Source organism: Prenolepis imparis, unplaced genomic scaffold (genome assembly GCF_030444845.1).
Source record: "Prenolepis imparis isolate NDT839.2.m4 unplaced genomic scaffold, iyPreImpa1.0 SCAF_8, whole genome shotgun sequence".
NCBI lineage: Eukaryota > Metazoa > Arthropoda > Insecta > Hymenoptera > Formicidae > Prenolepis > Prenolepis imparis.
In genome coordinates, this window is record NW_028141166.1 from 10,651,861 (window position 1) to 10,667,067 (window position 15,207).

Sequence of the window (15,207 nt, forward strand, 5' to 3'; positions counted from 1 at the left end):
AAATGTCAGATACAGTTCGCACACTTAATACAATGGTATATAGGTAGCGAAGCTCGGATCATGTTGACGAGCCTCGAGGAGAAGAACCACGATGTGATTGTACCTTATTAGGGATGAGTCCGAGCAGAGTTCGAACGGGAGAGAAGCGACGATTGTCTGACTGGTAGAGGAGCATCGTCCTCTATTCGCGATCTCAGTCAGAATCCGCGCACTAGCCAATTAGGGACATCACGACTCTCAAACTCGCTTTAATGAACTGTGTGCTCGCTCTGCACCGATATATAATAGACTTAGCTTGATTTTCGTAATAAAAGTACGCGAATCATCCGTGAACCCACGAACTTTTGTGGCATTTATATCGCGGTGTATCTCATCGCACAATGATCTTATATTCTCAGCATTACGACTCTCCCTGACATGACTAACGAAGGATTAAAAGTTTCAACGGAAATACTCCATTTCCTACTTCTCGCGCATAATTTTATATCGTGCTATATTAATTAGAATATACAAGTACGATCTATGCGAAGTTTCTGCACTTTATATATTCATTAATAAAAGATTTTTCCCCAACTTTTATCAAAAACGTGACACGTTTGCTTGTATATCTTGCAGCAAATTCCAAACCACGATATGAATAGAAAGAGTTTTCGAATATGAATTAAAATTTAAGCACAATTTTATAGCTGCACAAATAAATAATAATTTAAGAAATAAATTAACACAGGAAAATGTAGAATCTTTTTGTTCTTTTCAAAATCTTTAAATTTGAGAGAAACTTATTTATTCTCTATATACTTATATCAAATTAAATATATGATGTACTTAGCATATTTAAGAAGATTATTGCGAAGTACTGTAATAAGGAACACTTTTCTAACAAACTAAATTTGGAATATTTGTTTTTTATTATTAGTTGTCACTCGAACGAGCGTCTCTTCCTGCGCGATTTCGTCTCCTGTTCAGCTGGTACCAGCGGTGGCAGACTCGCACGATGGCTGCAACCGGATAGCTTCGTCGATCCCTCTCAATGTGAGGCGTTATATTCGCGGGAAGAAATGAGATGCGGATGGCCAGCCATCGTCACCGTGCTCACGAGAGATCAATACGGCGAAGTCGTGCACGTATCCGGATTAAAGGTATATTTCTCTGCTTCCGGGATCGCTCGAGCGGTATCTCTCGAATGTCTCAAATCGTTCTTTGCAGATCGAAGTGAAGGCGGTGCCGATCGACAAGACAGACATCACAGAATCCGATCAGAGCAGGAAGATCCGTCGTGTCTCTCAACCGGATCCCATGACTTTTGGCGGTCATCCACAACCATCCTTGGACATCCCTTACGAGGTTACTATCAACAACAAAATGTGCTTCTACGCTATCACCATCATGAAAGCCTATCAAAATTACTCGTTCGAGGAACTGAGGTTCATGTCCCCTACCGTCAAGAGATCGAGCGAGAGTATGCTGGTCAGACCCAACGGCGATGGCAGTTACAGTGCCACGTGGACACCATCCTCGGTCGGCTGGTACTCACTGATGATCACGGTGGACGGTTACAACATGGACGATGTACGTAGACTGTTCATCTTTGATTGGATTCTCAGTTCTAATACCATGTCCCCGCTTTACTAGTCGGAAATGAAGCTTAAAGTTAATTTAATTCCGTCTTGTTTAGAATTACAAAGTCGAAGTGAAGGAACCTCCGCAAGGTATGCAACCGCCCACTCAGAACATTGTTAAAAAGCCTCAGCTTCAGCCGAGCAGACTCAGGAAATTCGTCGCGAAGAATAGCGCTGGCTTGAGAATACGTGCTCATCCATCGCTGCAAAGCGAACAAATCGGATTCGTTTCGGTTAATGGCACTATAGCTTTCATCGATGAGGTAATACTTAAAAAATAATCGAGACTTTTAATTAATTAATTTTTTTTTCCAATTTACTGTAAGGAATAAATGAAAATAACATAGATTTAGCCAAAAATCTGAAGATAAAAAAAATATCGTGTTCTTATTTTTGTACGATTTTAAATTATTTTTATATATTTCAAAGATGAAAAAGAAATTTAAATGAGACTAAATAAGCTTTGCTTTTCTACTTGATTAGATCCATAACGATGACGGCGTTTGGCTACGTTTAAACGCGGAGACAATCAAGGAATATTGTAACAGTAGTCATCTCGAAGCCTGGTGCTTGCAGTACAATCAGCATTTAGGGAAAACTCTGCTTCTGCCAGTGGAAGAACCAAAGTCTATTCTAGATCAAGTCATTAAGGAAACTATTCTGCGAAAGCGACCTGATGCTGGTGACGAGTACGTAAACAAATCTTTCTTTCATATTATCCATTTTTATTTCTTATTTTAATCCGATCGTTTTTTTACAGTAAAAGAAAGACGGTGACCTTCGATGCCGGAAGAAGCATGATAGTCGTGAAATGTGGCGCTTCCGGGCACAATATTAGAAGCAAATCGAGCTTAAAGGGCGCGCCGATCGGAATGTTAGCGCTTGGAAATACAGTGACTATTCAAGAATACGTAAGTTAATGCATTAACAAGTAGCCACTTACACAGTATGGTGTTTCACGATTCCCCTGTTATAGTGCGTGAATCACGAAGGAACTTGGGTGCGTATTGATGAAGATTCGGTGGCGAAATATTGTTTTGACAAGAGTCGAAACGTAGAGGCATGGTCGCTCGCAATCAACAAACAAACTGGCGTAATTTATATGAAACTCGAGCAGGATTTAGAAAATGATTCGATCGACAAAAAGTCAATACTGGACCCCGCCATTTCACCGAGTCATAAAGGTTTCGATTTTTCGGTACCTTCCGTTAGCCACGAAGGCTTCAATTTTACCACACAAAATTACACGCCGGAGACGGCCGAGTCTATTGAGGGGTGTAATACAAATCCATTTGTTTTTGGCTCGTACAATCAACATGATTCGCCAGGTATATAATTGTAAATCTGAATAAATAATATTACATGTAAATATTTGTTAAATATATATGTTTTAGGGAGCGAACGCTTCGTATCGGAAAAAGCCGATGGTACTGCAAAGTTTTCGAAGCCTCATTCGAAAGAAAGAGTAGCCAAAGAGCGGGAAAGAGAAGGTGGCGGAGGAAAATTTAGCGTTCTTCAAAAATGGCTGCGAGGTGATGATAAATGTCATGGAGAGAAAAGAAGTTCCCCGGGCAGGTATTTATTTTCGTGCACATATTCTTTTTCTTTTTGCATAGCAAATTTAAAAAAATGGTAAATTTTGAAGTGTTAAAATTCCTACGTTGCATATATAATTAATGTTTTTCAGAGATTTCTCCGAATTTGTTGGCGTATCTGTAAAGGAGTTGGTAAAAGCGATGGGGGAAAGCCGCGTTAATGGCAACGGAGCGACACCGCCGGAAACGCCGCGGCGTACATCAAGAAGTTCCTCGCCAAAGAATCCCCAAGGTGGATCGCCCAGGTTTCACAGCCCGTCTTCTAGTCCAGTCCCAATACCTGGTATATATGCGATACTTTGTTAAATTATAAATTCTCTAGTCATTTCTCTATCGAACAGACTTATTTCATGACCCATTTCTCTATAACATTGTACACCCATGTGTATACTCTTGTGTAATTTGGCACTATTTGGCAATTGCTTTGAAAATAAAATATTTTAGAAGCTGTGAGAACGGACGCTGATACTTGTAAGGCAGCAATGCAAAATATTTTATGTATTTACTATATTTCCTTTCTTTATCGCGTATTAGAATACAAAAGTGATATTCAATATAGTGATATTGCGATAAATATATGATAGATGTGATAGAAAAAAATTAGACAATTATATATTAACTATTAATTAAATATATAAATAATATATATGCTGTTTGGATTAGTTATAACAAATTAGTCATGTTGATCTTAGCTGGGTCCAGTCGACAGCCAGCCGTTTCTGGCAATTGCCTCTTCCCTCCTGCTGCTAACGCACCAGGTACTCGCTCCTATCCTATTGAATTACTAAAGTTGTAAATTATCGAATAGTGCACAGAATCTCTGTATCATTGAAGATCTGTTTTAATTATATATCATTTATTTTATATATATATATATATATATATATATATATAGGATATATTGATGGCACACACACACAGTAGAACCCCCCCACTTCACATATTGATCAGTGAATATTATGATTATGCATGCGAAATAGCAATCGGAATGGCACGCGACATTTCATTCTTTAGTTGATGCATGATTGATTACATCATACGCGCATAAACTTTTTATACGATTCAGAAGCCGAGAGCATAATTAAATACTAAGACGTACTTAATAAACATGCTACAATTAATCAAAATTATTAGGTGGGAGAAGCGCGATAGGAGGGGGAGAGAGTATGAGTAGCAGCCCTGTACTCTGCGGCTCCCTCCGAAGTGTCGGCCTCTCCCTATTAGGTAAGATTACTAATATACACGCTAATATATTTACAGCCTAATCTTAATTTACATCACGTCTAAATCTATATTACGAGCAATCGGTCATCAGAATTCGTACTGTTGTAATTCTATATTCCACTTTAATACAAAAGCGAAAAATGTGTATATATATGTTCTTTAGAAACTTTTTTTAATTTTCAACACGGTCGCACGAAGTTAATCTGCACGACTTAAATTTACTGAATGAATTGTGTAAGCGAATGTTATAAGTGTCTTGCTCTATTGCTGTCCATACGTTTTGCCAGTAAGGTGAGAGAGTAATACCCCTTTGCCATCACAGAATTGAATATTCGAATGTATTTTACGGGTGTCGGGATATACACAACTTGCGATTATTATTATTATATTATTATTTCTTTTTTTAAAGTATCAGGAGGGATGATCGACAGTACAACGTCGCAACGTCGCGGTTCAACGCAAAGCGACACAAGTGCCTTGGTTAGCAGCTTGACGAGAGATCCATCTCAATCACCGAGCGGTATCAGTACTACTGCCAATACGCGTGATCTATCACCGAGTCCAAGTTGCAGTTCTTTACACATGAGATCCGAAGGCAGCATAGCTAGTCCACCCGATACTCCTAAGAAGGAGTGCGCCGTAAGTAATTTAATATAAAAGCCTTTGCACTTCCTTCATTAACAATAAGATAAAGATAAAATCTCTGTTATGTGTTACTATTTGTAAAATTATGCAAGTAACTATATAAACCATATTATTTCTTAATTTTCTAAAGGATCCTCAGGAAAGTCCGCGCAAAGTGTCTCAAGCGCAAACGCAGACGAGTCCCGAAAGCGCTGCTACAGCTATGAAGGGTCACTTCAGCATCGGTTCTTCCGGAGTAAAGGACGAGCGACACTCGCCGAAAATGAGCAAGAGGGATCACATAAAGGCCGTGAAAACTAGAGCGAAACGCGCCATGTCGCCCGCCAACGCGCAGCAAAGTCCCAATCCTAATCGTGCTCTAAATTTGAGTAAAGACAAAGTGAAGGAAGCGATCAGTCCTTCCGTGGCGGAATGTCTGAGAGCTGTTTTCGCGGCCTTTTTGTGGCACGAGGGGATCGTGCACGATGCCATGGCTTGCGCGAGTTTCCTCAAGTTCCACCCGAGTTTACCAAAACAAGGTGCTTTGGTTGTAACCAGACATACGGTCGTACAATCCAGTGACAAGCAGCAACAAGAGCAAAAGGCACGGCAGAGACATTCCGTCGAAGTGACGAATGCCGGCAATTACTTGCATATTCAACCTAGCACGTTGGAGACACTCACGCGTTCAGCCGCGAACGCTAATGCTAATAGGAGCAGGAAGAAACAGGAGAATACGATCAAGGAAGAGATTCAGGCGAACTCGGGCAAGCTCAGTTCCCTGCCCGAATTTCACACAGTCGCGGTGCTGCCACCCGCGTTGAAGAGCTTGGTTTTTCTATGGGAAGAACTCAGCACCAATTGTCTGCAGGCCATCGAACAACAGTCAATTTTACCTAGTCCTATATCGCAGATACAGACGATGAAGCTGGTGAAACGACCGATACCAGAGAAACGTCCCAGAGAGGATAAAGTGAAGGAACGCGAAAAGAAGAGTAATCGGAAGAAGAAGGAATGGAAGCCCATTGGTAGGGCGAATGCGTCTGAGGTTTTAGCGGGGATCGAGCGCGAGACTATCTGCGAACTTTGTGGCCTGATGTTCCCACATCCAGTCACTTATCATATGAAGATGATGCATCCCGGTTGCGGCTGGCATGCGGGCGGAAAAGGATACAACAGCGGTGGAAACTATTGCGTGGGGTGGGCAGGCAACTGCGGAGATGGCGGCGTCGGTGGTAGCTCGTGGTATTTAATCTGCGACACATGTAGAGATAAGTATTTGAAGGCCAGAAAGAGCAAGTTTGCGAAGAAATTTGTAAGCGGGATTTCTAAGAGAAAAAACGGTACGAGCAAAACTCTATCTCCGATTAACAGTCCCAGTGGAAATGAAACTCATATCATCATGAAGAACAATGCGATGTTTCTGTTGGATTTGGCTAGCGCTTCTGGCTTTAATATCCCGAAACAGCAGAGACGACCTTCGCAGACTTTATCGTCTGTAGCGGAGAATTATAGTCCTCCAGAGGCCGCCGGACCATTTCCGCCAACTGGACCATTCCAGTGTTTACAAGCCTTAGGTGTTCATCACTCACAAAGTCACGACGAAAGATATTACGAAGAAACTCTGAGACGTGAAAATGGACAACAAAATAATTATGAAGGAAGTGGCACATTCAATAACGCAAATGGCAGGGTAAAAAAATACTTTTTTTCTATTTTTAATATTTAACATTGCTTCAATTATATCGTTGTCTTATTTACAGCCCTTATCAGAGTATCCAATGAGTGACAGTGATAATGAAAGCGGCAAAAATCGTAGTACGTTCCATAGATCAGTATCTATGTCTACCGGCGCGCCTTGGGCTAGAAATAGTAACGACGGCAGAGTTGTTATGATGAGAAAACGTAATAATAGCAGTAGCGAAATGAATAACGGTATGCGCGTTTCTATATTTATTTATTATAATTATTTATTTATAATATATTTAATTATTTAAATACTATAATTATTTATTATATTCTATATTTTAAGCAATATTTTGTTATCGTATATTATAAATAATCACAAAATTCTTTCTTGAATAAATATTAGTGAAATATTTTGTATTATTTTTTACAGAAGCGGGGTCTTCGCTTTTATGTTATCCATCTGCTGCACTGCAGAAATTAGTACCATCGATGGATCAATCCGCGATAGTGTCCACTAGTCAAACCGAAGTAGCAAGCAACGATCGAATTGAGATTCTCATGAGACCTGTGATGTTGTTCGTTCTTCAACAACACAACTTGCAACATCTACAACTTGCAATGAAGCAAGCATTGCGCCGCGCCGCTTGTCGAGTTTACGCGATGCAGGCGTTAAATTGGCTCTTAAGAAGCGTAACGCAACCAATTTGTTTGCACGACTTACTGTGGTGGTTCGTCTCGTCTCTTACGCCGATCGTTCCTTCTGACAATACAGACGCGAATGATGATGATAACAAAACAGAAAAGAAAGAAGATCATGTAAGTAATATTTTTAATAAGAATTTATTTTTGTTAACGTTGATATGAATATGATATAGTTATTGTTTTAATTTTCAGGATACGATCGGCGTCAGTGAGCATCCTTTGTGTGATTTAGTGATAGCTGGAGAATCTGTCAATCCATTACCTACTGTGTTTCACACTTTATTGCAAACAATTGCGGATTTAATGTTATTGCCACCACTTGGTAAATAGCTTGTAGCAAATCTGAATGGACATTTAATAGATATATTGTAATTATATTAATTTGCAGGATCTCCGTTACAACAAGCTGCGATTCGATGCTGGGGTATTCGATTCACGCCAGCAGATCATATGTTTCTGCATAGAAGTCATGTATTTAGCAATATTAGCAAAATCCTTTCGCGTTCCGAAGAAGAAGAAGATGTGACGATGAGTATGCACGAGAGCCACCAATCGACAGTTTCGCAACAGATAAGCAGTTGTGTGGAAGCTTTAAAGGATTTGACGTCTAGCGTCGAGATCAAAGCTTCCAGTCGCCAAGCTATGATTGGCAGTTTAACGGACAATTCAACAGAAACATTTTGGGAATCCGGAGATGAAGATCGTAACAAAACTAAAGTGATTACTATTATCTGTGGTGCTCATGCCTTGCCTAGAATGTTGTACGTACACATCGATAACTGCCGCGATTTAACAGTAAGTTCTTTTCATAACAATTGGATTACTCGTATCACACACAATTAATATTTATGTAATTGAATATTTTTATTCAAAAGCACAAAGTGTCGAGCGTGACTTTTCTGTCTGGTATTAACTCCGATGAGATGACAAAGCTAAGATCAGTAGAGATTGAGAGCAGATCAGCTGGATGGATTAATTGTCCAATCACTGGTAATATAAAATATTGTAATTATTACTATGCATTAAAACAAAGTGCGCTTTAAAGATGTTTGATCTGTATCGTATTGTAACTGTATATATTTCTTTACAGATCAACGCCATATAGTCGTGGGTATGGAATTGAAGGGTCCAGATAATTCTTTGAGAGTTCGTCAAATCAGAGTACTTGGTGAGATCGAAGGAGGGTCTTTAAAAATAGGAAAACAATTAAGCGCACAGACTATTCAGCAAAGAAATTGCGAGGCAGAAACCTTGAAAGTGTTCCGTCTAATCACTTCTCAAGTAAGCTTGATTTCTTGTCACTTATTTTTTCATTTAAAGCGTTCCATTCTCACAATGTATTGTATTGCAGGTATTTGGGAAACTTATACAAGGAGAGAAGCAACAACAGACGGAATCGACAGAAGGCGTTAACGAAGATTTGGAGGACAGTAATGATCTCCGAGAACACATGGTCGGAATATTATTTAGCAGAAGCAATCTAACGCATTTACAAAAACAAGTGTGTACTCATATCGTGCAAGCGATTAGAAAAGAGACTATACGTTTGAGAGAAGAATGGGAGATGCTTCTGTGTTCACCGACGCCCGTTAATAGTTTGTTGAGCGACAACAGCGATTTGCCAAAAGCGGCTGATACTTATTGCTTCGAAATGCTCTCTATGGTTCTTGCTCTAAGCGGAAGTTCTGTAGGACAATATTACTTATCACATCAGACTGGCTTACTAAAGGATTTATTAAGTTTGTTGCATACCGGATCAGCAAGGGTGCAACGTCAGGTACATATCGTATTAGCGCTTGAAAAATTATGCTTGTAAAATTAAAAAAAAAATCATCTTCCTCACATTATTATTATTTTTTTTTTTCAGGTAACATCTCTCCTGAGACGAATATTGCCCGAAATTAAACCCGAAACACTAGCAAGCGTTACAAACGTCGAAAGATTGCCGCCTACCGACTTCAGTATCGTTTCCGCCGCGAACAGCGGCTTCACTCATGTTTCGGACTTCAATGAACATTCTGCCGGGATTCTCGACGTATTTTTAAGTTGTATCGCGAAAGCATTGACGGTGCAAGTTAAAGTAAAAGGGAAGGAAAATGGTAAGGCGCTTCAAAGCGTTTCATTAGCTACCAGCATTCATCCAAAAAGTTATGTTGGAACAAGATGGTGGTTGAGAGGTTGCATGATGCGTAAACTGGCAGAAGTAATAATCCAACTTTTGAAGGACATGGCATCGGTGAGTATTATGGTTAATTTAATCTAATTAATTTTATATAAATTTTTAAACGAATGTCTTTCCTTATATTGCAGGGTAAATTGTCGGAGGAATGGGCATCTATAACGAAAGCGGCTATAGCCGAGAATATCTTAAATTTAACTAGATTGGACGAAAAGAGCCGCGATCCTACAGAATGCCTTCGATCTCCGACACTGTGGTTAGCACTCGCCTCTTTATGCGTTTTGGATTCGGATCACGTTGAAAGATTGTCGTCCGGTCAATGGAGCGGTTCTGAAGGGCAACCGTTACCGCCTAGAGTAAGATTATTACTGCATTTTCTTTCTGCGTGCATATGATGTACAGTAAAATTTTAACTGACTTTGTTTTTCTCGTCTTTCTAGCCAACGTGTAGTAATCACGATGACGACGAGACCACGGCCATTATTCAATGTAATGCTTGCGGTAATTTGTGCGCGGAATGCGACAAAATTTTACATCTTCATAGAAGGACCAGAACGCATATCAGACAAGTGTGCAAAGAAGAAGAGGAAGCGATACGAGTGGACCTTCATGAAGGTTGCGGTAGAACGAAATTGTTTTGGATCTTGGCTTTGGCAGACAGTAGAACATTGAAGGCATTAGTAGAATTTCGCGATGGTTCGCCGAGAAAACCGGTCGGCGCTACTACTGGTATTTGCCGATTTTGCGGCACCACGGGAAACACGGGCTTGCTAGCGATAGGCAACATTTGCGCCGATCACGATTGTCAGGAACACGCCAAGAACGCTTGTAACAAGGCTCACTCTTGTGGTCACATTTGTGGGGGTGTTAGAAACGAGAGAACTTGCTTACCTTGCTTGCATCGTTGCTTATCGGGAACGGATTTGAAACAGGATGCTGATGACATGTGCATGATTTGCTTCACCGAGGCCTTGTCCTGCGCGCCGGCGATTCAGTTGCAGTGCGGCCATGTGTTCCATTTGCATTGCTGCCGACACGTCCTGATGAAGCGCTGGGTGGGACCGCGGATCACCTTCGGTTTCTCTCTCTGCCCGATCTGCAAAGTACCAATGGATCATCCAACATTGTCCGAGCAGTTGGCAAGCGTTAAAGAACTCTACGAAGACGTACGAAGGAAGGCTCTAATGCGCTTGGAATACGAAGGCTTGCACAAGTAATATTTCCTTTCACAAACATACACTTGGTGTGCGTAATAAATTTAATTTTATGCGCGCTAAATGTATACAATTAAATTATTTTCCGCAGGGCCGAAGGAGTTTTTGCACCTGGTGGTCGTTACCAGGACTCCGCTGCCTACGCGATGGAACGGTACGCGTACTACGTATGTTACAAATGTCAGAAGGCTTATTATGGTGGTGAGGCGCGTTGCGATGCACAGCTAGGCGGAGAGTCGTTTGACCCTGCGGAACTAGTGTGCGGCGGCTGTAGCGACGTGGCAAGGGCACAGATGTGTCCGAAGCACGGAGCGGATTTCCTCGAGTATAAATGCCGATACTGCTGCTCGGTGGCAGTCTTCTTCTGCTTCGGAACCACGCATTTCTGCAAACCCTGTCACGACGACTTTCAGCGTGTTACCACCATCCCGAAGAGCGAATTGCCTATATGTCCCGCCGGTACGTATACGCTATCCTCAAGACGATAATTTATATAATATAATATATAATATATATTAATATATTATATAATATATTAATATATTAATATATATTATATATTAATATAATATTAATATATTATATAATATTAATATATTAATTAATTAATATATTATATAATATATATAAATTGAATTAGACAGACAATAATATCTTATCAATCTTTTTTTTTCTTCAAGGTCCCAAAGCTAAACAATTAGAGGGAGACGAATGTCCATTGCACGTGAAGCATCCACCGACTGGAGAAGAGTTCGCTCTAGGATGCGGTATCTGTCGCAATGCACACACATTCTAAGCTTCCAGTGCTGTCTTGTGATTTTTAATGAAACCGGAATTGACGCAATTTATATAGCAAAATATAAGAATAGATGCGCGATGACAAGCTTGTGATGCGAGGAAAGAGAGAGGTATACTTGTTAAGTAATGAATAAGTCGTTTTTATCGGTAAATTTAGTAATTAAATTCCGACGATAGCGAAAAAAAGATTCGTCAACTTGCTTGTCAAATTTCCATATATGAATGAAAAGAAAATAATTTCACGCAGGATGTAATAGATAGAGGAAAAGGATATTTATAATATGTTGCTTAAGCATTTTTGAGACATAATATAATTCTCTGTATTATTTATATAAGAAATGATTAACATTTGAGTATCAATAAGTAATACACAAGTTATTATATGTGAAGAAAGTGTATATTTAAGAAAGTACACAGAATTATCGCAAATATCATTTAGATATTAGAAATATATGAAAAAGATGATATATGTATATACACATATAATACATAGTACATAGTACGTAGTACACATATACGTGTATATACATACATATATAAAATATATATATATATATAAAACTATATATATTATATAAATTATATATGTATACATATAATATATAATATATAATAATATATATACAATAAATTATAAGGTAATATATATTCTTTATGTCTATGCATCTTAATGAAATAATCAATAAGCCACTAAATGCTACATTTCGCGTTTTATTTTTCGTTTTTGTTGTTAGACTTTCATTAGTGCATATGTATTGACTATTGACACGTTATCTTCCTACTATCAATGCGCAGTAATGTCTCTTATTGGATATATTATTTGCGCAAATAACAATATCACTATACTGACTCATTGCGTATATGAATGTAGCATGCGAATGATATTATACTGTATGCGTGTCAATTATTATTATTTGCAGCCTTAAGCTTATAAGAATTAAATGAAGAACGCTGTTTCATCGATACGTTCCAATAATTCACTTATATATTCATTTATATATACGATCTCGCCGTTTTTTGTATTTTGTATTTTGTATTTCGTATTTTGCCAATGATTTGCCAATCTGACAAGATGCACGTATAAAAGTGTATCAGTTGTGTTTTAAATAAGAGAATAGGATAAAATTACTTTATATATATACAAATTATAATAAACGTATTGTAAGAGAGAATTATAAATGGCAAAGAATCAAACGAGTCGTTTCATTTTACGAAACTTCCAATTAAAGTCCGATCAAAATTAGATAGCATTAAAAAATCATTGTGTATCTATACTTATCATATAATCGTATTATTATTCATTTAATATCCATAGAGACTGAGCGTACAAAAATTATTATAACTGTTGCCGAGTTGTAAACATAAATCAGAGACGTAAGTCAATATGCATAATGATTGTTATATAAATCATATTCATTGCATGTTGAAATTATGATAATCAGATTCGAACTCGATGCGATAAAGTGAAATATTTGAGAAATCGAACATTTTGTCGCGAACGCAACGATCTAACGAATAATCATTTATAGCGTCGTTTAATTAATAGCGTGACATTACAAATTCATGCAAATTTAATACGAATAGATTGTTCTACATACCGCAAACATCTCTTATCGCGCACTCGTCTCGGAGAAAGAAGAAATTCGCGCCGGCGACGATCGATGGATCCAAGATGGCGGCGGCGCGTGAGCGCCATCGCGCGGCAGTGCGCGTGCGCCGCAAGCAGTCTCCGAAACGTAACGCGAGTGTGTGCGTGAGTGCGCGCGATCCTGACGTTTTTCGCCTCGATCAGCGGTAAGTAGCCTTTATTTACGCGCAACAATGGTTACATAATTGCCGAGACGCGTGTCGTACGTTCGCCGGCGGCAGATATGAGTTTTTCCGCGCGCGCGGCAAAACGCGGCACCGAGGCCAACGTCTTGGAGAAGGAAAGCTCCAACGCGCGCTTCGTCGTGCCACCCCGCTGTGTATACCACCGCTGTCAACCGGAGGCATCGCGTTTATTTTTATCGTGAATCGCAGCCAATTGCGGCGGCCCGGCGCCGCTTCAATTGAGAGCGAAATTATACGTGCATTTCGTCGTCGTTCGCGCGAATCCGTCAGTCAGGAATCGCGCGAGAAAAAAGTCTGCCGCGCGGCGACGAAAAAGTTAACGAAAAATTGAGTGGGCCTCGATCGAGAGCTCTCGTGGCAAGTTTCGGGCCAGTCGCGAAAACGGCGTCAACTTCTCGTCGCTCGACACGCGGCGATCACTTGGCGTCGTGTTTTCCCCTGGCGCGAGCATCATGGTCCCTTAACCTCACTTCCCTGGAGCGGTCTGTCACTTCGGAGGATGCGCGCGACACGTCAGTTCATCCTTGTTTTCTGTGAGTGACATTATACTAGTTCATTCATAACATTCTCTCGTAATTGCGCCTTTGACATATTGCACAAGGCGTGCTGTCAGTCGCTGTCAGTTGCTCGCGGCACGTCGCTTTATTTATGATTCATCTCGACGACAACATGCCAGTACTGTCTTGAGCCTTTCAGTTAACTGGTTTACTTATTTAATACTCGATTCATGAATATATAACTGTCAAAGGCATATGCCACTGTGTGGCATAACTACATATTTATCTGCTATATTTCCGAAGAAAAATTATTTTTTAATACTCGGCTAATATTAGAACCAGTTTCTCGTATAATCTGTGGAATAAATATATTTGATATATCTTTATAAATATTTTTTCAATCATACATATTTTTACATAAGAAAAAATTGTTGCATAATTTGCACATTGAAAAAAAAACTTGTTAACTTGACTAAATCATTCAACTAATTATTATTTTGTTAATTGAACATATATAAGTAGTCAAATACACGTTATGCTAGATTTAATATGTTGCATTTAATTTAAATACTTCTATATGTTCAATTAACAAAATATAGTAATTAGTTGAACGATTTAATCAAGTTAACAACTTTTTTCTCAGTGCATAGTTGTGCATCGATACATACAAATATTTTTTTTCAAAAAAGAGAGATGGGAAAATATATAAAAAATTTCGGAGCAAATCATGCAAGGAATTTTGAAGCGAGGATAAATAACAAAGCAGTGGACATTTGAAATATTCATATTGTTTATTTGCATGCTTATTGCCGAATAATGGCATCGACGACAACATGCCAGTACTGTCTTGATCCTGTCAGTAACTGGTTTATTTATTTAATATACTCGATTCATGAATATATAACTGTCAAAGGCATATGCCACTGTGTGGCATAACTACATATTTATCTGCTATATTTCCGAAGAAAAATTATTTTTTAATACTCTGCTAATATTAGAACCAGTTTCTCGTATAATTTGTGGAATAAATATATTTGATATATATATCGTTATAAATATTTTTTTAATTATACATATTTTTACATAAGAAAAAATTGTTGCATAATTTGCACATTGAAAAAAAAACTTGTTAACTTGACTAAATCATTCAACTAATTATTATTTTGTCAATTGAACATATATAAGTAGTCAAATACACGTTATGCTAGATTTAATATGTTGCATTAAATTTAA

General features: G+C 38.8%; 2 protein-coding genes and 1 long non-coding RNA gene across 7 annotated transcripts in view; 2 read left to right on the forward strand and 1 right to left on the reverse strand.

Moving 5' to 3' along the window:
* Hiw (MYC binding protein highwire) overlaps window positions 1–12,821 on the forward strand; it is a 186,891-nt gene extending 174,070 nt beyond the window's left edge. The window contains exons 17-40 of one of the 4 annotated variants that reach the window (XM_083044355.1): window positions 917–1,139; window positions 1,207–1,569; window positions 1,676–1,882; window positions 2,103–2,308; window positions 2,380–2,530; window positions 2,596–2,947; window positions 3,014–3,194; window positions 3,307–3,497; window positions 3,907–3,972; window positions 4,349–4,438; window positions 4,848–5,077; window positions 5,214–6,755; window positions 6,826–6,997; window positions 7,182–7,567; window positions 7,646–7,775; window positions 7,842–8,248; window positions 8,329–8,443; window positions 8,544–8,734; window positions 8,805–9,230; window positions 9,321–9,689; window positions 9,764–9,988; window positions 10,073–10,845; window positions 10,938–11,305; window positions 11,527–12,821. In XM_083044355.1, coding sequence (XP_082900481.1) covers window positions 917–1,139; window positions 1,207–1,569; window positions 1,676–1,882; window positions 2,103–2,308; window positions 2,380–2,530; window positions 2,596–2,947; window positions 3,014–3,194; window positions 3,307–3,497; window positions 3,907–3,972; window positions 4,349–4,438; window positions 4,848–5,077; window positions 5,214–6,755; window positions 6,826–6,997; window positions 7,182–7,567; window positions 7,646–7,775; window positions 7,842–8,248; window positions 8,329–8,443; window positions 8,544–8,734; window positions 8,805–9,230; window positions 9,321–9,689; window positions 9,764–9,988; window positions 10,073–10,845; window positions 10,938–11,305; window positions 11,527–11,642 — 7,480 coding nt within the window. In that variant the 3' untranslated portion in view covers window positions 11,643–12,821. The remainder of the gene's footprint in view (window positions 1–916; window positions 1,140–1,206; window positions 1,570–1,675; window positions 1,883–2,102; window positions 2,309–2,379; window positions 2,531–2,595; window positions 2,948–3,013; window positions 3,195–3,306; window positions 3,498–3,906; window positions 3,973–4,348; window positions 4,439–4,847; window positions 5,078–5,213; window positions 6,756–6,825; window positions 6,998–7,181; window positions 7,568–7,645; window positions 7,776–7,841; window positions 8,249–8,328; window positions 8,444–8,543; window positions 8,735–8,804; window positions 9,231–9,320; window positions 9,690–9,763; window positions 9,989–10,072; window positions 10,846–10,937; window positions 11,306–11,526) is intronic. The other 3 variants (XM_083044357.1, XM_083044356.1, XM_083044358.1) reach the window with 3 other exon arrangements.
* Window positions 10,645–15,207, reverse strand: part of LOC145939787 (uncharacterized) — a 268,796-nt gene continuing 264,233 nt past the window's right edge. Inside the window, exon 8 of the long non-coding RNA XR_014425899.1 lies at window positions 10,645–10,728. This is a non-coding gene — a long non-coding RNA (uncharacterized LOC145939787). The remainder of the gene's footprint in view (window positions 10,729–15,207) is intronic.
* The window catches only part of LOC145939773 (WD repeat-containing protein 47), a 69,910-nt gene continuing 68,004 nt past the window's right edge, over window positions 13,302–15,207 (forward strand). For both annotated transcript variants that reach the window (XM_083044359.1, XM_083044360.1), the window contains exon 1: window positions 13,302–13,438. In XM_083044359.1, the coding sequence (XP_082900485.1) occupies window positions 13,317–13,438 (122 nt within the window). In that variant the 5' untranslated portion in view covers window positions 13,302–13,316. The remainder of the gene's footprint in view (window positions 13,439–15,207) is intronic.